The sequence below is a fragment of the Cyphellophora europaea genome, assembly GCF_000365145.1.
Source record: "Cyphellophora europaea CBS 101466 unplaced genomic scaffold supercont1.16, whole genome shotgun sequence".
NCBI classification, from domain to species: Eukaryota; Fungi; Ascomycota; class Eurotiomycetes; order Chaetothyriales; family Cyphellophoraceae; genus Cyphellophora; species Cyphellophora europaea.
This window is the reverse complement of record NW_008481804.1, coordinates 202,130-225,811: the sequence shown is the minus strand read 5'-3', so window position 1 is coordinate 225,811 and position 23,682 is coordinate 202,130. Positions and strand designations below refer to the sequence as shown.

Sequence of the window (23,682 nt, the reverse complement as noted above, 5' to 3'; positions counted from 1 at the left end):
GTTAAAATGCAGAGCAGAGATCTAAAAGCTTGATAGTTCATGTCTACCACACCTATGGCCTGCTGGTATAATACACAGGATTTCATCTAAGCAGCGATCTTTCCATCATACTCTTTCGTAAAATCATGCAGTATCATACTCCCACTCTGGATGATCTCATTAGTATCAAACATCAAGGAAAATCGGAAATCACAAAAGACTGACCAATTGCATCTGCCGCGCGAGATCTTTATCATCAGCCGCCTTCGCGAGCATCTGAAGCAGCTTGTCCTGTTCGAGCGCCGTCTCCGGATCTTGGCTGTTGAGCCGACAGAGGTTCTCACTCGAGACGACATCGATGAACTTGTGCCACATGTCGCGCCGCACTTGATCATATCTGTCCAAAATCGAGTCGCTGGTCTTGCCTTGATGTATGCCGATCAAGCAATCATACAAGCCGTCGACGTCGGCCAGACCGCCTGTCAGGCCGAGGCCACCACTGTGCACCGTCAGCATGCTGCAAGAAATCAATACAAGCAGACCTACAAAGGATTGCATAGATGTGCGGCATCGGCTGCGAGCAGGAACCGTCCGACGCGCATCTTCTCGGCGCATCTCTGGTGGATCTTGTAGGGGCTGATGTTTGTAAGTTTGTATGCGTCGGGTTTCGGATTTCCGGGCAGCATTGTTTCGAATTTCATGGGTTGGCGCTCGAGGTATTCCTCACGAGAGAGGCCGGAGACTTCGCCGTAAGATACCCGCCACATGCCGTCCTTGCTGATTCTCGCGGCCATGAACCAGTGCTCTGGGTGGATGATGAAATTGGAGTCGTCCCATCCGAACTGGTCGAAGTCGTAGTACACCTGGAGAGTAGTTGTTAGCAAACAGCTATCACCTGAGAAGGGTCAGTACATTTGTGGCGACGATCTGTTGATCCCATGTCTTTCCGGGGAAATTCTTATCGCCCTGAAGAACGCGCCGGATTTTGCTGTTAGCGCCATCACATCCCACAATGTAGTCAGCCTTCAGACGCTGTTTCCCCGACGGCGTCTCGACATCGACCCACGCCTCCGTCTCATCCTGTCCCACGTCAACGACGTTATGGGACCACTTGATCTCGACAGACTTCAAGGGCTGCAGATGGCGAAGAACAATCCTGCTCACTTTGTTCAGAGGCAGAGCAACCGTCCGTTCCCACCTCTCGTCCGGGACAGCCGAGAGGTCCAGGGCGCCGAGGAGGGTCCCATCTGGCTTCCGCCAGGCGACCCGCCTCATCAGCACGCCATCTGCGCGTATCTCGTCTAGTACGCCGGCACGCTTGAGGAGATGGGTGGCTGGAGAGCCGTAGTGCGTCGCTCGAGGCTGCTCGTCCAATTGATCAGAGGCCTCGACGATCTCTACATTGACGCCTTGTTGGCCGAGTAGGAGCGCGAGAAGCAGCCCTGACGGCCCAGCCCCAACGACGATGACCTGTTGTGTACCTCAGCTCCTGACTCTCTATACAGTTACGCACTTCATCCGGAGACATGGGGCAGATTACTGTACCTTCCGAAGACCTTGGCTCTGCGTCGCAATCATCTCGAATTCTGCTTCCTGTCTCTTTTCAGAAATTGATTGCAATGGCACATTGTTTGCAACAACACGAAGCTCAAATGCTCGCTCCTTGCCGACGGATAATACCCACACGCCACATGCCAGTAAGTTTTGCGGGACTTCAGATACCGGCCCCGCCCCACGCCACCGGTTCTTGAGAAGCGTATCTTTGGAGACAAGGTTGAGGTGTCCTGTTCAAAATTACCGCCACTTACAGATACTTGGCCCATTTGCTGCCCCCAGTCTGTGGGGAACCCGCAATGATGGGCATTTTCCGAAACATCGAATTGGTCTGGAACGCCATAGGTGGTGCAGCTCCCGACGGTGTTTCCTTCTTTGTGTACCTTGCTGAGCAACGGGGAGTATCCCCATCGCTGAACGGGGTGTGCAGAGTTTGTGTCCTTTTTCACGGCATTCAGCCATCGGATAACAGCAAAACCGGGGATCAAGAACGAACCTGCAATGGATATATTCTCCGGTGGTGACGGCATAGGTGGCAGCCACCATCACTTTGGATGGGACAAGAACTGACAGAGGCGACGAGTCATGGACAACGTCGGAATTCATTCTACTCTACTGTTTGCACCTAGGTAGGCGTAAGTAATTGCACGAATTCAGACATGTCGGTAACCTCATCGAGATTCCAACACTGTTTGATGACATTGCGTGTGCCAGAGTCCCCCAGCACGCGGCTTGACAAATCCGCAAACTTTGCCTCCAACTGCTCGGATGTCATCGGGTTCGCCAGGGACCCTGTCGCGTGCTCGACATGGAACGTCCGCTCTTGCTTGTTCAAAAAGGTAATCTTCAACGTCGCAGTGTCGTCGGCCAGCTTTGTGTCGGTTCGGACCTCGATCTTGTCTCGGAGTTGCTTTGCTGATTCGTCTTTGCAACCGTGATCCGAGAACTGGGTCGGTCCAGCTTGGTCGTAGAGAATACCCACGGCAATGCCGTGATATAAGGAAAAGATTGTCTCCATGCCTGTCTTGGGGTGTCGAACGGAGCATAAGCGGACGCAGAGTGGGTTCACTGTCGCTTCAATCGATTCTATGTCCGCCACATCTCCTACAGCATCGTTCTGCTGGAAGCTCCGGTGCGCTTCACGCGCCGCGTCTATCAATGGGTGGATGACGATCCCACACGGATAAGGCTTGAAGGTATTCTCCACGATCTGGTAGGTGCCTCCGCGAGCCAGTTCAGATAACGAATCTTTGCTGACGGTGGTGGAGACCAAGGTTGCCCATCGTTCGATCGCTCGAGGACAGCTCTCAAATCCGTGTGATGCAAGTTGGGCCGACAAGAGACCATTCTGGGCACTTCTCCCCATGTGGAGCGTCTTGGTGTCGGTGCCGAACATGGCTCTGATGCCGGCGGCCATAGAAGCCGAATGGCTGAGCGCTGCTAAGAATTGTTGTGGATTCAATCTCTGCGCTTTAGCAATGGCCGCTGCAGCCCCAAAACTACCTGTTGTGCCGGTGATATGCCTTTTGGGATATCAGTCAATACCTTGATAACCGACAAGTACGGGAGTATATACATACCATCCATCATGATAATGAGACGGCGACACGACATTCCCCACCGCTATCTGCGTTTCTACGCCGCAAACAAACGCCAGCAAGAAATCCTTCCCGCTCATATGATTCACCTCGGCCCAGGAAAGCAAGGCGGCGAGAGAGGTACCACTAGGGTGTATGACCGTCTTGAGATACGTGTCGTCGTAGTCAGCCGTAGTCAAGGCAATGCCATTGATAAGAATAGCGTTTTCGATGCTGGTGAGCTCCTGCCGGCCCAGGATGGTGGCTTCTTCGCTGGCCTGCCCGGTACGGATCATTGAGAACACTTTCTCAGCGGGGGCGTGCCGAGCATAGCCCAGCCCGCAAGCTAGGGCATTGAGGATCGATTTCTTGGCCTGGAGGATGACTTGAGGCGGGAGATCATCGTACTGCAGTCGTGAGAGGAACTCGGCTAGCTGCAGAGTATGATCCGCCTCGCCCATCCTGGGGTGTCTCGGAAGGGGGATAATGCTAGCAACTTCGAAGTATTGCGGATTCACGATTCATCTATCCTGGGCTCACGCATCAAGGACGTGGCTAGGAATAGTCGTGAGCTGGGTGGGTGACTCAGGTGCTCGCGACAAGAATAATGAGTTGGGGTCACGCAGTATTACGCCCCACAGTTGGGGGTAAGAGCAGAGGTTCTACGAAATGCTTCTCCGATTCCAGTCTGGTACAACGGTCACCCTTGGCGAGTATAACCTCCCGGCCACCTCCCACTCCATATTTGAGTCACCGTGAGACACGTGAAGGAGATGGAGCAATTCGACGGGATACAGCGTTGTTGGTTGGACAATTGTACCTAGCCTAACAGATCCTACGAAAACATCACTTTTCTTGGTGAGTTCTACAGGCACGGTGCTCGCAAGACAGATGGTGAAGTTGTATACTTAACGAAATTTCGATTATGTCACTACTCTGCTAAACCAAATCAAACACCAGCTTTTCAACCGAACTCTTTCCCATCGACCAGCAAACAACACTCATTCCTGGCGGAAAACAAACAAAGGGGCCACGATCAGTACCAGCTGCCACGGTTTGAGCTTCTGGATCGCGAGCGTCCGCGACTGCTGTGTCGGGTTGACTTCTCTCCTCGACTGCTACGTCGTGTCGATTTCTGTCCGCGGTTGCCGTGCGGGATTGACTTCTCTCCGCCATTGCCATGCCGGACTGACTTCTCTCCTCGACTTCGCTGCTGAGGTGGCTTCTCTTCACTCTTCTTGACGACATGAGCGTGCCAGATATGTTCTTCAACCTCTGCATCTCCATAGTCATACCTCGCAAATTTGGACTCGCACCCTTCGACGAAGCAACGTACGTGGTTTTCGGACTGCGCATGCTCGTAGATATCACTGCTCGGAAAGCACACGCTGTGCTCAAAGCATTCAGAGTCGTTCTCAGCCTCGTGGTCGTAGAGATCGTCCTCGGTGTCGAAGTACGATTTGCAGCAGTCGCATCGCTCACGTGTGAACCTGTTGCTGGGTGCACGGCGGGATCTGGCGGGTGGTGGAGAGGGGCTCCGACAAGACCTGTTGCTGTGTGCACGGCGAGACCTCGTGGGTGGTGGAGTGGGACTCGGAGACGGCGAGCCTGGATCTGATTCGGCATAGGCTGGTGGCTCATCATCAACTTGTCGAGGTTAGAGTCACGTTGGTGGGCAACATGGTTATATGCAATGGAGAGAGGAACTCACCAGATATGCTGCTGTCGGACTCAGATTCGTGACCATCCGCCTGGGTTTTTTGGTGCTTCTCACAGTGATTGTGGCGTCCTTGAACATACTGTCCGCAGTGATCGTGGGGTCCTTGAGCATACTGTCCACAGTACATACAGTGGCGATCACCGTAGTAGTGGTTTGCTCGACAGCGTTGGCATCGATTTTCCTGCTCGGAACCTGCAATGTGGACACCGGGGTGCCGACGACGCTTGCCACAGAACGTGCAATACATCTGGGCTACCCTTCTTGTTGTTCGATATGTTCCTGTCCTGCTGAAGTATAAGAAGGAGAGTTCTGTTGGTGTCAGAGAAGGGGAGATGAGGGGAAGTATCACAGTAATGTGGAAAGAGCCCAGGCAGACGCGCCCGTGTAACGTATGATGAGGCCTGGCTTGTACTCTCACAGTAACCTGCCGAAAGACCACCTCTATTCAGGACCAGACCAAAAAGCATTACCCTCCAAGGTCGTGAAAAGTGTCAAAATCGGTCAGTGTCCAGGTCTAGATGGAGAGCCATCCGTCGAGTGAAGACATGCCGGTACACAGGCAGATGGGTCTACTAGATTTGAGATAAAATGCCTTCATGGCACAAGACAAGAGCGATAATCGGGCTCGTGCATCGTGAGATTATTCGCCAACAGCCGTCCTAACTGGTGCCTCAAATTTGTGTTATGGTGAGACTTGCTCCGAAATGTTTCATGCAGCTCAAGAAGAGGAGCGAAGCGCTTGGCTGCAGCAGTATCAATGCAGCTTGCTCTGTGCAGGCTGTCCTGGTATGAACGGCTACCGACACCAAGCAAGACGTTGTTCGTGCTGTCGATGGCTCATGCATGACCAAACCACCGCTCCTCCCCTTCCCCTCTAAAACGTCAGCCTCGCCGGCAGGCTGCAAGGCTGAGGCATCGAACTGACATCTTCCTCGGAAAGTCAAACACGAGGACCCCGCGTTACTGTCCGCTAGGCCATTGACTTGTCGGCGACGGGAAGAGTACGACTCGACAGAAGTCAAATATCTCGCGAGTTCGAGCAGAACTTGACCTACCTGACCATGTCAATGTTCGACCACTTCTCCGTCAATCACACTCCCTCAATCTGACCATCCACCCCACCATCATGGCTCCGACAAACACTACGAGCCATCCTTCACCCTTCCCAGCCACCATCGCCATCATTGGCGCCTCCCTAACTGGCCTCTCGCTCGCCCTCTCCCTCCTCCAATCCCAGCTCTTCCAGCCTCCGCAAATCACCATCTACGAGCGGCGCACCGCTCCGGCCCCGCAGTTCTCGCCAGCAAATCTGCCGCTGAACTCACCTACCAGCGACCCCGAGCACAACCACCCCAGTGCCAGCCTCAACCCCTCCGGCCTCGACCCCTCCGGCCTCGACCCCTCCACCACGGCCTCCGGCGTCGTGCTAACTCCCAATGGCCTCTCAGTCCTCTCGGCGCTGCAGATCCTGCCGCGCATCGCGCCGCGCTGCTGGACGAGCGCATACCGGACGTACCGTAACGATGCGGACGAGCTGGTGCGGAAGGTGCAGGTTAGTGGCGAGGAGGTGTACGGGTACCGCAACCACCGGTGCTGGCGGGGGCTGCTGGTTGGGGAGATGCTGGAGATGGCAAGGGAGGCGGGAGTGGTGGTGCGGTGGGGGTGGAGGTTTAGTGGGGTTGAGGAGGGTGGAGGAGGAGCTGGGGTGCGGTTTGTTGTGGAGAGGGTGGGGGACGCGCGAGAAGTGGTCTCGGCGGATTTGCTGGTGGGCGCTGATGGGATATACTCGACGGTTCGGAAGCATTTGGACCCCGTGGCGGCGCCGGAGTATACTGGCACAACGGGAGTGCTTGCGCATATTCGGTGGGAGCATGTGGCGTGGCCGGAGGTGCCGGAGGGGGAGTACGAGAGGCAGTGCACATTGCAGGGGAAGCCGGGCGCGCTGTTCTGGATACCAGAGGATCAAGAGGGAAGTGTGGTCATGGTTGGTAAGCAGGTACGGGTCGACGGCGAGAGGAGTCGAGAGGAGTGGGACAAGTTGTCGCGGAACAAGGAGTACCTGTGCGGCTTCTACCGGCAGGACTACGGGGAATGGGGGAGTACGGGCAGAAAGATCATTGATGCGGTGTGTAGGAACCGGGACACATTGTATTTGTGGCCGTTCATGCGGATGGCGAAGCTAGAGCGGTGGTTCTCACACCAGGGCAATGTCATCATCATGGGGGATGCGGCGCACGCGCTACCGCCGAGTAGTGGGCAAGGAGTGAATCAGACGCTTGAGGATGTCTACGTGCTGACAAGAGTGCTCGAGCTGGTGAAAACTGGGAGGAAGGACTTGCAAGAAGGGCTGAGATGGTGGCAAGAGAAGAGACAACAGCGGATCGATCAAGTCTTTGATTGGGCGACGAACGCGACGAACGTGCAGAGGCTACCGCAGGCGGAGAGGGAGAAGTTACTGAAGGAAGGCGGTGCCAAGTCGCAGCAGGAGACGGACGATATGCGGTGGCTATATAAGCCGGGGTGGGATGAGGTGATGGCGACGTGGGTGGCAAATTGAGGTGTGAGATGCTGGCTCGGCGTGTGCTTTTACTTACAGGCTCCTATCTCGTGTGTCCGTCAGCCACAGGTAGGGGTAGTTCTGTGCACCGTACGGAGTACTTCATGTACGACTCTCGCGTCGTCGCTTACAGCAGGTGAGACGCGTCTGAAACGCGGAGGAGCTGCACTGTGGCGTGCGGCATCATGATGTTGGCGATGACTTGATATTTTTTTACTAGTGATGAAGCAAGTCAATAAATATCGATGCCATTTTGATGCCAGAAAGCCTGGATTGAGATTTATTGATGATGCTGTTCATGACCACCACCACCACTGTGCCATCGTGTCGGGGCTGAATCGATCGTGCGTGTCCAAGCCCCAAAGCACTCGCTTAACAAAGCTTGGATTCCATCCTTAATCCCTGTCACCACCAATCGCTCCATTTCTCTCCCCTTCAGGCATGACCTGCCATCCGCTTCGGGGCTGCGCCGAGGCTCCAGGCGCAAATCAGCCCTCCCGAAACGCGACGGCACCCCTAAAGGGTAAGAGCTGGGCGCCCGCTTGTGACGCTTTAGGCACGGGTGGAGATGGTCGGGGGGCGCCACGCGATCGACTCGACCACTGCGACCGCTGCTGTTTTGTCAGAGTTTCGGATTGCCCATGTTCCGACATAGTGGCAGGTTGTCAGGTTTTCCCACGGCGGGGGCTTCACCATCATGTGAATGTGGCTGTTGCTGCTACGGGGGCGTAGCGGAATGTGTATTAGGCGCGTCAGGGTGACCTTCAATGTCAGCTGCCGTGATCTCGCCTTTCCTTTCTACTCTCTCTGTCTCTCTCTTCCCAGTTACTATTGTCGCTCCTTAGAATACTGGAATAGGGACAGATTGAACCCCGCGAGCGCTGGACGACGCATCTCAGGACTTCTCAACGGGTCCATAATGGCACTCACACTCGGCCCTTCGGCCAACAGCCACCTCCTCCTTCCACTCCCAGACTCCCCCACATGGACCGCCTCAGCTTCACCGACAGACTCATCACCACACACACCCACAGCCCTCCCCGATTGCTGCCCCGATCACTCCAATCAACACGACCTCTTCCAGCCAGATGAGCCTCCTACCCAGAATCAGATACGCCGTCTCGCCGGTTATTCTGTCTATGATTCCTCGGGCAACCAACACACGTTATCCTCCCTCTTCACCCCCACATCACTCCGCAAACATCGCATCCTACTGATCTTCATCCGCAACTTCTTCTGCGGCAACTGTCAGCAATTCCTCCTAACTCTGTCCTCCCAACTTCCCGCCTCCGCCCTGCCCGCAGACACAGCTGTGGCTGTCATCGGATGTGGCGCCCCTTCACTCCTCCCTTCGTATCTGGAACTCACTCACTGCCCTTACCCCATCTACACGGATCCCACTGCCCAGCTCTATGACAAGCTAGGCATGCAACGGTCATGGAGCCTGGGCAATCGCGCGCCCGAGTACATTCGTCAAAGTCTATTTATGGGCGGTTTAAAATCCATTGCCCAAGGTCTGAAGCGCGTTCCAGCAGGCGATGTGCGGAAAGCGGGCGAGATGAACCAGAACGGCGGCGAGTTTCTGTTTGTGCGCACCAACAGTGGCGACAGCAGCTCCTGGGCCGACGGATGGCGAGTTGAGTGGTGCCACCGCATGCGCAACACCCGCGATCACACAGAAGTGGGGCGTCTGCGCGAAGTCCTTGGAATGAGTGAGTACGAGACACAGCCGCAGCAAGTCGAGAAGGCCACGACGTGGGCGCCACGCATGCCCCGAGAGCGGCACGGGCGACGGTGGACGAAACCCTCGCTGCCGGGGCTGCCACAATCCGAATCCGAAGGCGAGAAAGCGAAAGCAAAATCGGGCCACGTGCGTAGGAACACATTTGGCCAATCCCTCTCGGTAAAGAGCCACAACGTCATGCGCACACTGAGCCTGAAGCGGCCCGACACAGCCGGCTCCTGGGTCGGGCGCGACATCGAGACACAAAAACGCAGCCTCACGCCAGCCGTGGCGGTACCGCATCTCCCATCCCTCTCCACGACACAGCAGTACGAAGAGCAGCAGCAGCAGCAACACCAAACCCAACAACCACATCAGCATAAGCGCACACAGTCCAAATCGCGCGCAGCAGCGCAGATCCTGAACCTGAAAATCACCTCTGGCCGGACCACTTCGGCCCATGCTGCAAAGCAGTACCTGCTGTCGGACAACATCTCCGAGAGCCACGTCGCGCTGGTGAGCGTTGTGAGCCCCGGCGGCTATAGTGTGCGCAGCAGCTTGACGCCGCAGGTCGGCTCGCCATCGCCGGTAGGGACGCCTTTGATCGGGAGAGCAGGAGCGGGGTTTGGGCAGGGCGTTGTGAGTGTGCGGTAGTGAGTGGGTTGATGGGTCGATGGAAGAATGAAGAGAGCAACGGAAAGGAAGGTGCAATGTACGCTAAGAGCGATGAATACGGATATACGCATTGGGCGCGGCGAGTGAGTAAGGTAGGTATTCAAATCGATACCTCACCGGTTAGAAGGGCCGAGGAAGATGTCAGCGGCATGTCGATACGATAGCGATAGCGATAGCAGCAGCAACATGAGTCCGAACATGATGTCCTAGAAAAGGCCAACAGAACTATCTCAGAACCGCGATTCTGCAATGCACCCTTCCATTCAGGGGTTTCACTTTTCAGCATGAGCGACCGAAAACGTGGACTCTTTTCTAGCTGCGTATGATTTCTACGGCAACCGAGTCTTACCTACATGTTCTCCTCTCGACAATGATGATGCCCGCAGGCCATCGTCACACGTCACAAATATCCATTCCAAGAGATCAGTCAGTCAGTCAGTCAGTCAGTGGCCCGACATCGCTTCTCCACCATTTGTGGAAGAAGAATCCGATCCCCCTGGTTCCATGCAGATAGAGACCCTGCTCTACAACAATTTCGGTATGACGATACAGATTCAGACTCAGTGAGAGAGTCCGAACCTAAAAGGAAATCCTTGCAATAGCGATACTCGAGTCTCGTGTTGGGAGGAAGTGACAAGTAAACACTGAAACGATGGAACGAGGATGAACTGTGAACAGCAAGGCAACCACGACCCATCTGCACTACGGCCTAGCGGTAGAGATCCACTGGAAGAAGCATCATAGTATTCCCACCAAAAGCCTGCGGGTTGTCTCAGGTTTGTAATACGAAAAGTCATGTATTTCAATGACTGTGTTTTCCCCATGAGGTTGGGTACCATCCAGTATCTATGCCGTTGGGCGAGCGAACTGTGCATTGCATTGCTGAAGATCCAGACCGGACTCCATGCCCGCATAGATCATTCATAAAGCCACCGACATGAATGACCAAATATCCCGTTCCAGCTATGGCTCCGACCCTCTCCCACAGAATGTGTTTGACACTTCTGTAGGACCCCACGTGAGTCAACCACTGAGTGGACCAGAGTCGTGGACATATACCGTGCAAAGTAACGCACACTAGTCTCAGACTCAGGAGGCTGTGAAGAGGCTGTCATACCCGTACCACGCCAGGACACCAATGGACAGACCAAGCGCCGCAGCGGTGAAACCTGCGAGGACAACGGCTTCAGCGTTGGCTCTAGCTTTGGCTTTGGCTTTCGACCAGCGGGCAGACTGTGCAGAGAGTGCGCGTGGCTGGATTACAGCCTGCGAGGAAGTCGCAGCGATGAGAGACATTCCTCGAAGCAGGACCCAGTCGGATTCGGCCAAGGAAGCTTCGGACGTCGTCCGGTGCTTGGGACAGCGACAGTGAGCCGGCTTCTCGAAAAAGAAGTCGAACGCCGCCGATAAGGCGGTCGAGGACTCGATGCAGACCAGCATAGCATGGTCGAATGCTTTGGAGAAGATGTCTGGGGGTTCGACACGCACCAACATTCCGGTTGCCACGGCGTACATTGGGGGGATGTAGAGCTGCATCTCAGCTAGCAGGGAGATGTCGTGGTTGTCGCTAAGATATGTCTTGATGCCGGTGTACGTCACCGCAAGGCCCATGATGGCGACGTAGACGAGGAGAATCGCGCGGCGGTACGAGGCTCGGACCTTGCCGCGTCGGCTGTACGGTTGGAGAACAGCGCTGCCGGTTCTGAAGAGGTCGTAGAAGGCCAGCACAGCGCAGCACGAGATGATGTAGATGCAGTTGACCGTGAAGCGATAGATTGGGTCCATCGGATTCGACACATACACCCAGGCTGGAGCACCTCCCCAGCGGATCTGTGGCTTGACTCGAGGAATGGCCGCGACAATGATGCTGGAGAGGATGAAATTGGCCGTTAGAGCGATGACGGACGCATAGTAGATCGCGGCGAGGACGGTCGCAAGCTTAGAGATCTGGCGGAGAATAGCCGCAGTCTCGGTCTGGGTAGGCATGTTGAGGATTCGTGAAAAGAACGAAGAGGGCTCGAAGGTCGTCAATCTATCAATACTGGCGAGAGCTAGTAGTTCGGAAGTCTTGTGAGCAGAACAATGTTGGCTTAGTCGCGCAGTTTGTGCTCGCACTCAAGAACGTTCCAAGTCAACAGTGCAAACAAGGGCCATAAGTAGTTGGAGGTTGTGAAGCTCACGAGCCATAGGACCCTTGGCATTTGAGTGACAAACCCAGATTACCACTGTCATGGATTCTGCCCATATCACACAGGCTTTCTCTGGGCAGGTGGTGCAACACCTGATGGATGGGATTAGCATTAGCCAGCTATGAGTGTCACTGATGTGAATGGTGTGAAGATGAAACTCATGGCGCAGGCTGAACTCGAGTAAGATGAATCATTGTAATCTAGCTGCAAGTACTAACCATGCTTGGTTCATAACGCTCATACTGGTCCCTGTACTAGACTCGTAATGGAAGTCAATATGCAACGCCCTATTGACCGAAGTGATGCTGTGGGGTATAATCATTGATATGTCATGGCCGTTATTGCGCGTTTATTGCTCTAGACGGCTGGACCCGTCTGAACCATCCTTGGAGAAGGAATCGGAGAAAGTGGCATGTTTGGCAAGGTGACATCGAACATGGTCGTATCGTCAGGGGAGTAGGTCCTCGATCCACCACAACAACTTCCTGATTGCGACCGTGGTTGACTCACTGGAGTTGCGACGTTGCTATTATGCTCGCTGAAATTGATATCAGGAGTGGCGGCAAAAGAGGCGTAGGAAGAAGGCATTGGAGGTGGTGAAGAGAGGGCTGACATGGATACGGAAAAGGCGTCAGGACTTGACACGCCAGTCGCCCCAGGATGCTGAAAGCCATGTTCGTACGAATGGAAGCCGGCTGGGTCTGGAGATAGGTGTTGAAAACCATTGATGCCAGGCAGTTGCATGTTTGGTGTAGGTGCAGGACCTAACGTAGGGAACTGCGAAATCTGATCAACACTTGCGTCACCTAGGCGCATCTCCCACATATCATCCTGCTGTCGTGATGTCCAGTCCATGTTCATGCTCATAAATTGGTTGTCGAAATCAAGGGTATCGGCTGGTAAATCAGGGATCATTTGCGCTTCTGGTTGAGGGTCTGGATACTGCTGTAGCGGCATTGTAGGAGGAGACTGCAACGGAGACTGCGCGCCCCACTGATCAACGGGATAAGACATGACATAATCTCCGCTCATAGCACTGGGAAAGAAGTTCTGAAAGTCTTGCTGTGTAGGTTTGTTCCGGCTGAGAAAGAACCTTGGCTGACCACCCATACATGATTCTTGCGGAACGTCGGGAGTATACATTGAGCCGCTCATCATCGAAGGTGCGGGGAGGTAATTGTGTTGAGTCGCCATAAGGTTCAGAGTTTGAGCATTGTATTGACGCGTGGCAGCGTTGTTGGGATGTTCTGGACAAAGCGTGCATTGACAGGCCGTACCGCAAGTACATCGGCTTGTCGTTGAAGGAGCGAGTGATGTGCGGTCCAGGGTCGGAGTTGCCTGCTCTTGCTTAACAGCATCACGGTGTCGACAGCCGCCCTTTGGAGCGGGTTTTGCGATTTCTTCTTCCGGCTGCTTAGTGGAACAGCACCCTCCTGACTGACCTTGCTCTCTTTGTTCCTTCTCCCGCTGCCTCCGCTGGGCCTCGTTGTCGGTTAGAAGCTGCCCACTGGCATCGGCCCAAACTGTTTTGAGGGTCTCAGACTGCCCCCTCTCATTCTCCCAGACTGGTGGCTTTGGGCTATTGGTCCGGGGGACATCTTTTGCGTCCGGCTTACTAACAAGGCAGATGAGGTACATCTTCTGTACACAGAGACAGTCACGACCGCATTTGCAGTTGTCTTTGCAGCCGCAGTTCTTCGGGCAGGTGCATTTTCGCTTGGAGCCACTGGAGGGTCGTCCAGGCTGGTTTGTGGGTGCAATTGGTTTTGTGCGACCATGGTTACATGTGCGTACCCGATGGCCATTCTTGCATGACTGGCAGGCGTAGGTCTTGCCGTCAAAGAATTGCTTGGGAATCTGCTCGGCCTTCTCTTTTGCCTTTTTGCCTTTTTTCTCTTCCATCATGACTTCGCTATGGGGTGAGGACGTTCTATGGAAAATGTGCTCAAATGCGGGCGGACGGGCTCAAGTCGGGACTGGTGGGCTTACGAAACGGCTTTTCGAAGTGGGGTGAAGCGAGTCTCGACAGTTGAGCGAGTGTAGGTAATGAGCGTCGGGAATGAACGAACGTCAGGATTTCGTGGGTGTGTCTCTCAGAATCTTTTACGCCCCTGAGGGTCAGTGTGTAGCATGAGGTGAGCAGAGTGTGATCCGAGGGGTACAATGAAAGGGATGGAGACGGTGGGATGAATAGAGTTGAGGACCCCTGGTGGAGGACCTCTGGGCCGGGCGGCTCCTTTCTTTTTTTGGCGCCTTCCTGCCTGCCTGATCGAGGCTGAAGCTTTTACGAAGTAATACAGTATTTGTGTAATCAACTTTTCTTTGACCTCGATGCGCACTCTACACGTCTTCGTCGACAGCACTCACATCACCTGGCATGACCGAAGCAGACGCGGCTCGACCAGAGCAGCGACCTCAATCATCATGGTTCGCCCTTCCTGAACCTCTTCGACGCGTCTTTGCACGCTTTCCCATCGTTTCATACTCTGCGAACGTCCTGCCGCAGAATGCGCCTCAACACCGCAGTCAACATGTTTTCTTCTCCTTTCAGAGACCGGGTGGTCCTGCGGATGCGCCGTCATGCAATCCAACATGCTTAAAGTGGCAGACTTTGTTGAAATTCCAAGGAGTATCGCATAAAATACAGCCTTCGAATAACCACGCCTCTCCATCAGGAGCGCTGCCTTTTATTCTCCCTGCGAACACTGCGAATCAGCGACCAGGTACTCCGGTATCAGCAAGCAAGATCCCAAGGTGGATCGTTAGCCAGGGTGGAAGAGAGGAGACGCTTCAGCCCAAAGAAGAGGCGTACAATGCCCTCGTCGATCACGATATCCGCAATGCCTGGCTGTACTTTATCTACCTCGACCAGCCCAATTTCAAAGCGGTCGCTGCTCCGCTGTACTGCGAATCTGCTTCATCGAATGTCCTGGTACAATTGGCGATGGCTAGTCAACTGCAGTCTGCAGCAAGAGATGAATTGCTCAAAAGCTACATTCTGATTGATGCGGATGAGCTATATGATCGTGCCGCAAAAGCCTTCAGTGCACTATCAACACTGCTCGGCGGGGACGATAACTTTTTTGGAGCTAGTCAGCCTGGCTTGTTCGACGCCAGCGTCTTTGCATATACCCATTTACTGCTTGACGATAGCATGAATTGGCAAACCTCCACCATGATCGACCTATTGAAGATTCACCCAAACCTCGTCTCCCACCAACAGCGACTTCGCGCCGAGTACTTCCCCTGAAGGCTATCCAACCTTTCGGAATAAGCCCCCATACCAGCACTTGATTCCCACCCACTTTCGACTTCTTGGACCCAGTGCCTCGACCAGGCTCTCGTCTACCGCCCTCTCCTCCAACTGTCCCTCAACAACCAACCCTACACTCTCTGCTGCTGCCAGCACCTCAGCTGGTGTGTGGGCATAGCTTTTGGGTCTGATCTTTTCCCCAGTCTCTGGGTCCACGAATCCAGCTTGGCTGATGCCGCCCATCTCGCTGTGCATGTTGGTCATCAAGAGCCACCCACCCGGTTTCAGCATCTGCGCCGCCTGCCGGAAAAATGTTTCACATGGGATATGCTCGAGCACCAGGGTGCTGACCAAGGCGTCAGCGTTCTGGACCATGTGCGGCGGCTCAGTATTCTCAAGGAGGTCCACAATTCCAAACCTGACCTCTCCAGTCCGCCCACTCGCCTTTGTTGCTTCGCCGACCCGCCCCTTGGCTACTTCCAGCATCTTCGGCGATGCGTCCACCGCAACTACCTCTGCATCTGGCACGTCCAGCAGCGCGATCGTGTTGCGCCCCGTGCCACAACCGAGATCCACGAGCTTCCACGGCGTTGGACGCGGAGAGCCATCAGGCTGCTTGGCGACATGGGCAATCAGACGCGGAAACAGAGTCTTCATGGCCAGCGAGTCGAGCGCCTGCAGGAAATTGGCGTCATGGTCGTAATGTGCGGCCCAGAGGTCATATGCGGCGGTAGTGGGGAGATAGCGCACTGCAGGTGGATTGTCGTACGGCAGATCCGCATACTTGCTGGCGGTGGGATTGATGTTGGCCATGCTTAGAACGAGATTCGGTCGTTCCGATCTCTGCGTCGGGCGTCACCACGAGTAAAGTCCGTTCTCAAAGCGGCTGGGACCTGGATTGTATACTGTATATTGTGTATAACCTGTGAAGTATAGGACCACAATGATCTTCCGGCCAGATATATCAACATTCAACGCTGTATATGTAGCCTCGAGCATACCTTGGCAAAGCCAGCATCCGTGACTCACCCCCTGTCATTCCAGGGCCTGTCTCGGCATCGACCTTCCTATTCCTATCGCCGTGCATGGCATACTTTTTACCCATATGCACTCCGTACTTAGGTATGCTTCCCTCCCCTTTTCTTCCTATCTGGACGGCTACGCCGGGTATCCATCTATGTAGCGGAGCACACGACCTCACAAGACCTCACCTCGCCTCAACGTAAAGTAAAGTAAAGCGTAGCAGTCACGATGCGGCCATTACTACTGCGTGACTTCCGTCTCTTCCTCTAATCCTCTCGTGCATCTTTCCCCCCCCCAAGAGACTTCGTTGCTCCTTCACCATCGAAAGAAAATACTGAGAGAAATATTGTAGTAGTGGTAGTAATATTAGTCGTCGTCGCTCGTGTCCATGTCCGTGTCCGTCGTCATAGTACAGATACAAATACAGGTACAAGTACAATGGTCGTTTTGAGACGATTCCCCCATCCCTAGGCTTTCTGTGCCTCGATGCTGTCTCGGCCTCCAAGCTCGCTCGGCCTCCATGCTTGCTCGCGGGCCCTCTCTGCTTGCCTTGTTTCTATGCCATGAAGCTGTTCCTGTCCATCCCTCCAGACGTAAACATCCAGCCTGGGAGCCAAATCAGGCTGAATCAAGCCAGATAGCAAATGCAGAGCAGATCAATGCACTGCAGTGACGTCGGGGTATCTCAACCATGAAGGCCGCAACAGCCCTCGAAGAAACAAGAAGGGCGCTTCCTGTGCACCCGGTGTCTTGGGTCTCCACCAGCCTCCAGGCCGTAGCCCCTCAACTCAACTTCCGAGTTGTCGCCAACACTCAAACCCGCACGGGACTCACGCTGCCACGACTCAACAGCCCGCCTCCCGCCTGAGCCTCGCGCATATCATCCATCAGATCCTGCACGTTGCCCATATACCTCCCCAGCATCGCCTGCTTCTCTTCGGAGCTCTTGATCTTGAGCGCCCCATCCCCAAACCCCGTCGTCCCACCACCCCCAACCGGGCCCCCGACAGTGGCACTTTCCCTCCTTCCCGCCGCATTCGCCTGCTCCTCTTTGCGGAACGCACTCAGCACTTCTCTCCCCCTGCCGCCCAACACCTCCGTATTCCCCGCGCTCTTGGCCTCGCGCTTCTGCGACTCGCGCTCCTCGGCGCCCAGGTAGAAATACAGGAATTCGACGCCCTTGGTGCGCACCTCGCGGCTGCTCTGACGGGATTTGAAGAGCGAGGTCACGACGAGGAGGCCGTCGAGGTCTTCGAAGAGGCGGGTGTTGGCCGGGTGGTCGATCAGGGAGGCGGTCAGGGCTTGGAGCGTGGAAATGTGGATGGCGGGGCAGGAGTTGGGGTCGAGGAGGTCGAGGAAAAGCTATACAGAGATAGGGATGTTAGCTGTTGACTTGGTTCAATGGAGGAGGGGAGAGAAGGGGAGTGGAGAGCCTACGTTCATGCAGACTTCGCGGCCCCAGAGCTCGCGGCTGGGTGGGTGCAGTAGGAGCATCCCCTGCACGAGGTCTAGCGCCGCGATGATGAGCAGGTCGTTGGCGCCGTTGTTGCTCTTACCCAACAGCCGCTCCAGTGTGCTGATGAGGCGAGTGGCGACATTGTATTGGAAGGTATTCTGCAGGTTGTAGAAGGTGCGGAATGCGGGGTCTTGTGGCAGCGAGGAGAGAGGTTTGGGCGTCGATGTGGGTTTGGTAGACAACGGGGCACTGGGAGGATTGCTTTTGAGAGCCAGCGCTTTGGATGGTTCCGGTGCAGATGAAGTCGCCGCTTGCAGTGTGAGTTGTGCGAGGAGACCTTCGAGTTGTCGGAGACCTTTGCGGATTTTGGGAGGTGAGGGAGACGTGAGGTAGTCGAAGGAGTGGGATAGGAGAGCTTCCATCGTGATGATAGAAAGTGTGGTACTGCGGCTCAAATGGAGAGGGGACGTCGGCGAGGGTGTAAAAGAGAGCGTAGCATTGAATGTACAGCGTGAAAAGGCGTGTCGTGGTAATGCACTCGAAGCGAAGGGAAAGGTTGGCACGGCAACGAGGAGTTCAGCCTCGTACAGCCTCGTCATCAGGCAGTGAATGCGACCAGTTCTGCAGATGGATGCAGAGGGCGCTTTGCTCTGCTTAGCATATACAAGTAGAAAAGACGAGCAGCATGTGCAAGGCAAGTCGCATGTTGTTTCTTTCGTGTCATGTTCAAGGCTAGTAGAGTCCTTCATACGGCGCCTTGAGCAATCAATACTCGTGACTCGAACGGTCTTAGCTGAAGCACATCGCCTTCGAGTACCACATCATCGTCGTAGTTGCCCAGCACCTGCTTTCCACTCGCGATCATCGCTCTCAGTTCCGCTGGTGGTCTCCAGCTCTGCTCACTGTCGGTGAAATTGACCACAACCCATGCATCGGCGCAATATCCACCACCTCGCTTGAAGCAGATCACAGCCTCATGCCCATCCTGCACCAGCTCAAAGTTCCCGTACACCAAGCTATCTCGGTAATCCTTGCGGGCTTGCAGGAGCTTCCTCCAATAGCTGAGCACACTCCCTCCCTCGCCATGCTGCTGCTGCGCATTGATCTCCGGGTAGTTGTCATTCACCCTCATCCATGGCTTCGCCACGCTGAAACCAGCATTCTTCTCGCCATTCCACTGCATGGGCGAGCGGGCATTATCTCTAGCCTTCTTCCTCAGATCACGCATGAAGATTTCCATGGCCTCTTTGTTGTCTTTGAAACGCTCCACGGCTTCGGCGTGCAGATTTAGCGACTCGATGTCCTTGAACTGATCCATTGACCAAGTCTCTGGCAGGCTGGTCATGCCCAGCTCCTGGCCTTGGTAGATGTACAAAGTCCCAGCCTGGGTGCCGATAAAGGTGGCCAGCATCTTCGCCGCCAGAGTCCGATGCTCGGGACGATGCTTCGTGAAGCGTGAGACCGACCTCGCCTGGTCGTGGTTCTCCAGGAACAGCGCATTCCAGCCATCCACATCGTACATGAATGTCTGCCACCGGTTGACGATGTTTTTGAGCGTGTTGGCATCCCATTTGCGTGGCGAGAACTTGCCATCATCGCCAATATCCATGTCGACAATGTCGAACTGAAAGATCATGTTGAGCTCTTTCCGCTCCGCCGCCACCACCGCCGCCACCTGGCTGTCTTGATTAACGCACGGCATCTCACCCACCGCAAACGCATCATACCGGTCCAGCACCTCACGCAAACCCTTTAGAAACTCGTTCAGCCGCGGGCCATACGAGTGGTGCTCAAAGGCCGGCTGCCACTCTCTTCCGGGCAGCGAGACGGCCGCATCCGGAAACCCAGGTGTCTTGCTGATCATGTTGATAACATCCATCCGGAAGCCATCTACGCCTTTCTCGAGCCAGAAGGTCATGATGTCGTGCACCTCCCGCACCACATCTGGGTTCTCCCAGTTCAGGTCTGGCTGTTCCGGGCAGAAGAGCGCTAGATAGTATTCGCCTCTCGCCTCTTCGTACGCCCAGGCGCTGCCACCAAAGCACGATGCCCAATTGTTCGGTGGGAGCCGCTTGCCGTCCACGAACCGAGGTGCCCGCCAGATGTACCAGTCATGCTTGGGGTTGCCCTTCGAGGAACGCGACTCGCGGAACCAGGCGTGCTGGTCAGACGAATGGTTGACCACCAGGTCCATGACCATCTTCATGCCGCGGGCGTGCAGCGCCCCGGTGAGTTCTTCGACGTCTTCTAGGGTGCCGTAGGGCGCGTGGATTGCGCGGTAGTTGGCGATGTCGTAGCCCATGTCTTTCTGAGGAGACTCGTAGATAGGGCATAACCAGACGGCATCCACGCCGAGGGAGTGCAGGTAGTCGAGCTTGGAGATGACGCCGCGGATGTCGCCTAGACCGTCGCCGTTGCTGTCGACGAAGGAGGCTGGGTAGATTTGGTAGATGCTCGCTTCCTTCCACCAGGCGCGTGTGGGAGGGCCCTGGCGGCCTGGGCTCTGCTTCTGAGTCTGTGATGGTGCTGTAGTCGTCATGGTGGTCGATGGGAGAGGTTGTGTCTGTTGAAACAGGCCTGACGTTCCTCCTGATGAGTGTCCGGTTTTGTAGATGGAGTCTGAAGTCGTTCAGTGCGCATCAGCTACCGTTCCTGGATGGCATGGGCGGATGAGTGTTCGCTTTGGTTAAGGAGGGCTGTTATGGAGAAGTCGCTGGTAGACGGCGCATTCCTCAAACAGGGACACTAATTCTCCTTGGTCGGTGATGGAACGAATCGATATCCATGCCTCGAAAGCGGAGAGATATGGAATGCGACCATAGCAGAGGAAAGGCATACAGAATGGTTGCCTTGTGCTCAAGTCGCGCCGATTGAGAAGCTTGACTTTCGGTGGATAGCCTATAGTGGCTTAGGTGCCCAGGCATTTGGGGGAAATGGCCGGGATGCTGTGGGGGTATGGATATGCTCAAATAGCCAGAAGGATTTTGGCCTGATCTTCCTGCTCTTACAACCTTCTCTCCTGGTCATGTCATCTTGAGGTGTCGGCGCAGATCAGCAGGCCGTTGTCGTACGACTAGTATGTTTCTCGACTGGCAATGGTGGTGTCGATGCAAGTAGTGCGATGATACCGGCGGCTGAGACTATCGTCCAACCCTCTGGAACATTACCGTCTTCCAAAATGAAGAATCAGTCGTCGACAACATACAATTTCGCCTTGACATCGTTCAAATACGGAGTCGTCAATATCGCAAGACACAAGTCCTGTGACAGATGCCGTCGACGAAAGACTCGATGTGATGCCCAGGAACCCTGCGTTTGGTGTTCTAGAGCAAGAACCTGCTGCACTTACTTGATGCCTCACCGCCGGACGGGGCGGAAGCCAAAGAAGAGGCGAGTTGGGACACATGAGGCATCCGTGACTACTGAAGTCGGCGACATCGTGCATGAGGGGGAGGTGGCTCGTGGGCTTGGTCTTGGCCTTGAGGATGACAGCAAGAAGGGATATGGTCATCACAGCAAGCCAAGTCAGAGCTCGCACGGACTCCTTGATCCTCGAATACAGTCGTTAAGCATCCAGTGTGATGACCTCCCGAATGCATCAACGACCGACCCCTACCCACACGAGACAGTCATTATGGGGTTGGGTGGCAGTCCCTGGTGTGCCAGGAGCCCCGGCTCGGAGATTGAGCCAATATTAGATTGATGGGCAAATGCCGTTGAAGTCCAGCCAATACAGCAGTCGAGGCGTAGGGAGTCCTAGTACCGTACCTAAGCAGGCAGTGAATGAGCGTCACCGAGTCAGCCTTGCTCAGCCTCGTCCGGGCTTGGCGTGTGCCGACACAAACGACCTGCAACTTTGTCGATCTCCTCGGGTCTTGAATGCGCCTCACTGCAACATGTAAGCATTGACATGCCAGCTTCGCATCAGCTCGAATCTTGCCACTTGCACCATCGCTGCGCACTGCAACACTTGATACTGTGTTTGTCCGAAGAAGCCGAAGTTAAGCCTTGGAGCCGCGCTGCATGACGCAGCTTGCCGCCGTGCCAACCCCAACTCAACCCACCAGCTTCCAAACTGCACCTCGATCTTCTTCCCTCCAAGCCACTCTCCATTCGTTGTAGTCTACGTTTCATTCTTAACTAAAATAGGTCGCCTTAATTGCTTGTACCAGGACCTGTGAGGGGCTTGTACCTACTACAAACTGACACGCGTCCTTTCCCCGCCGCAGGCAGCCGTCATCCCACCTGTCACATGCTTGGTACCTGCATAAAGGCCACATGTCCATGCCAGCAGAAAATCCCACCAACCCCAACGCCATTCCTCAACGCTCTTCCTCGACCGGCTTTGTGAATGGCGTGAACCATCAGCCATCCAAATCCGTCCTTCGTCCTCTCCCCGAAGAGTCTTGGATTTCGCAAAAACACACCTCCATGACTCCAGGCAGTCCTCCTCAGCCTGCCGCCGATCGCGTCAATGGCCTCAAGAGCTCCCATTCGAAGAAAAAGTCACAGTCAGAGAGTCTCCCTCCGCGACGCATGGGAGAATGGAGTCCTGCGAAGGAGAAAGTCATCCTTGGGCCGTACGACTATCTGTCGGCGCACCCAGGCAAAGACATTCGCTCAGCTTTGATCAATGCTTTTGATCAGTTTCTTCGCGTCCCACCTATGTCGTTGGCCATCATCACAAAAGTCGTTGGAATGCTACACACTTCGTCGTTGTTGATCGATGATGTGCAGGATTCGTCACAGTTGCGCCGTGGTATTCCGGTAGCCCACAACATCTTTGGCACGGCTCAGACCATCAATAGCGCCAACTATGTCTATTTCCTGGCGCTCAAGGAGCTTCAGAAGCTCGAGAACCGAGACGAGGCTATGGACATTTTCACCAACGAGCTTCTGCACCTGCACCGCGGCCAGGGTATGGACCTGTATTGGCGGGATACTCTGACATGCCCTACCGAAGACGATTATCTCGAAATGGTGCAAAACAAGACTGGGGGGTTGTTCCGTCTGGCGGTGAAGCTCATGCAAGCCGAATCACCCGAGAGAGGCCATTTGGACTGTGTGCCGTTGGTCAATCTGATGGGTCTGATTTTTCAGATATGCGACGACTATCTCAATCTCTCATCTGGCCTGTACACTCAAAACAAAGGCTTCTGCGAAGATCTGACGGAAGGCAAATTCTCCTTTCCGGTGATCCACTCGATTCGGTCGAACCAGGGAAATCTCGAGTTGATCAACATTCTCAAGCAAAAAACACAAGACGAAGACGTCAAGAGGTACGCTGTCAAGTATATGGAAAGCACCGGTAGCTTCGAGTACAGCAAGAAAGTCATTCGCGAGCTCAAAATCAAGGCTGTTCAATTAATCCAGGAAATGGACGGTGGAACGGGTAAGGGAGATGCGATCAAAAAGATCCTCGATCGGATGGATGTGGATCAATAGGTGCGCATCTCGGCAGGGTGTTTTCATATGGATCTTTCTCTGCGCATGCTTGCCATGCTGATTTGTACGATACCATGAGCGCAATGATATTAGCGATCCGGGCAGAGGCCTCATAATGCGAGGGATGCAATCAGGTTGGAATTACTCGATGCAATAGTTCAACACTTTTCGGTCCGTGGCCTCCACCACCGACTGAGTTTCTTCATCAGCTCCATCCCTGTCCATCCATCTCCTACCCGTACGCCTCCTGTACGCCGCCCTCTCCATTGCCTCGCAGACACCTCCCTCAAACCCCCTTCGCTCCCTCTCCAAAATCTCCCTAACACGCCCACACCCCCTCACAAATGACTCCCCCTCTCCTCCTCCTTCCAACAATCGATTCAACTTGGTCTGGTGAGTCGAAGCTGTGGTGCTCTGTGTGCGAAGCTGGATCGAGGTTGGAGGCGGTACGTACGTAAGGTCAATGCTCTGACTTGTGTGCTGGAGCGTGCGGCTTTGATGCGAATAGAACACACCGGCTTGGAGTCTAAC

The 23,682-nt window shown here is 54.7% G+C and overlaps 11 protein-coding genes across 11 annotated transcripts; 4 read left to right on the top strand and 7 right to left on the bottom strand.

Annotated features, from left to right (window-relative positions):
• Positions 1–189: 189 nt before the first annotated feature.
• Positions 190–1,507, bottom strand: HMPREF1541_11044 (uncharacterized protein; the record flags this gene model as incomplete). The annotated part of the gene is made up of 4 exons (XM_008715713.1): positions 190–478; positions 526–842; positions 892–1,449; positions 1,493–1,507. 4 exons carry the CDS (start codon positions 1,505–1,507, stop codon positions 190–192), a joined length of 1,179 nt encoding a protein of 392 aa, XP_008713935.1.
• A 651-nt stretch (positions 1,508–2,158) lies between these two features.
• HMPREF1541_11043 (uncharacterized protein) lies at positions 2,159–3,571 on the bottom strand (the record flags this gene model as incomplete). Its single annotated transcript, XM_008715712.1, has 2 exons — positions 2,159–3,056; positions 3,114–3,571. 2 exons carry the CDS (start codon positions 3,569–3,571, stop codon positions 2,159–2,161), a joined length of 1,356 nt encoding a protein of 451 aa, XP_008713934.1.
• Positions 3,572–5,956: 2,385 nt separating this feature from the next.
• On the top strand, positions 5,957–7,387 carry HMPREF1541_11042 (uncharacterized protein; the record flags this gene model as incomplete). The annotated part of the gene is made up of 1 exon (XM_008715711.1): positions 5,957–7,387. The coding sequence occupies one exon, from the start codon at positions 5,957–5,959 to the stop codon at positions 7,385–7,387; it is 1,431 nt and encodes a 476-aa protein (XP_008713933.1).
• A 919-nt stretch (positions 7,388–8,306) lies between these two features.
• HMPREF1541_11041 (uncharacterized protein) lies at positions 8,307–9,764 on the top strand (the record flags this gene model as incomplete). Its single annotated transcript, XM_008715710.1, has 1 exon — positions 8,307–9,764. One exon carries the CDS (start codon positions 8,307–8,309, stop codon positions 9,762–9,764), a length of 1,458 nt encoding a protein of 485 aa, XP_008713932.1.
• A 1,110-nt stretch (positions 9,765–10,874) lies between these two features.
• HMPREF1541_11040 (uncharacterized protein) lies at positions 10,875–11,771 on the bottom strand (the record flags this gene model as incomplete). The annotated part of the gene is made up of 1 exon (XM_008715709.1): positions 10,875–11,771. One exon carries the CDS (start codon positions 11,769–11,771, stop codon positions 10,875–10,877), a length of 897 nt encoding a protein of 298 aa, XP_008713931.1.
• Positions 11,772–12,331: 560 nt separating this feature from the next.
• HMPREF1541_11039 (uncharacterized protein) lies at positions 12,332–13,876 on the bottom strand (the record flags this gene model as incomplete). Its single annotated transcript, XM_008715708.1, has 1 exon — positions 12,332–13,876. One exon carries the CDS (start codon positions 13,874–13,876, stop codon positions 12,332–12,334), a length of 1,545 nt encoding a protein of 514 aa, XP_008713930.1.
• Positions 13,877–14,351: 475 nt separating this feature from the next.
• HMPREF1541_11038 (uncharacterized protein) lies at positions 14,352–15,224 on the top strand (the record flags this gene model as incomplete). The annotated part of the gene is made up of 1 exon (XM_008715707.1): positions 14,352–15,224. The coding sequence occupies one exon, from the start codon at positions 14,352–14,354 to the stop codon at positions 15,222–15,224; it is 873 nt and encodes a 290-aa protein (XP_008713929.1).
• Positions 15,225–15,227: 3 nt separating this feature from the next.
• Positions 15,228–16,040, bottom strand: HMPREF1541_11037 (uncharacterized protein; the record flags this gene model as incomplete). The annotated part of the gene is made up of 1 exon (XM_008715706.1): positions 15,228–16,040. The coding sequence occupies one exon, from the start codon at positions 16,038–16,040 to the stop codon at positions 15,228–15,230; it is 813 nt and encodes a 270-aa protein (XP_008713928.1).
• A 1,023-nt stretch (positions 16,041–17,063) lies between these two features.
• Positions 17,064–18,128, bottom strand: HMPREF1541_11036 (uncharacterized protein; the record flags this gene model as incomplete). The annotated part of the gene is made up of 2 exons (XM_008715705.1): positions 17,064–17,612; positions 17,688–18,128. The coding sequence occupies 2 exons, from the start codon at positions 18,126–18,128 to the stop codon at positions 17,064–17,066; spliced, it is 990 nt and encodes a 329-aa protein (XP_008713927.1).
• Positions 18,129–18,451: 323 nt separating this feature from the next.
• Positions 18,452–20,245, bottom strand: HMPREF1541_11035 (uncharacterized protein; the record flags this gene model as incomplete). Its single annotated transcript, XM_008715704.1, has 1 exon — positions 18,452–20,245. One exon carries the CDS (start codon positions 20,243–20,245, stop codon positions 18,452–18,454), a length of 1,794 nt encoding a protein of 597 aa, XP_008713926.1.
• Positions 20,246–21,984: 1,739 nt separating this feature from the next.
• HMPREF1541_11034 (uncharacterized protein) lies at positions 21,985–23,151 on the top strand (the record flags this gene model as incomplete). The annotated part of the gene is made up of 1 exon (XM_008715703.1): positions 21,985–23,151. The coding sequence occupies one exon, from the start codon at positions 21,985–21,987 to the stop codon at positions 23,149–23,151; it is 1,167 nt and encodes a 388-aa protein (XP_008713925.1).
• Positions 23,152–23,682: the final 531 nt, after the last annotated feature.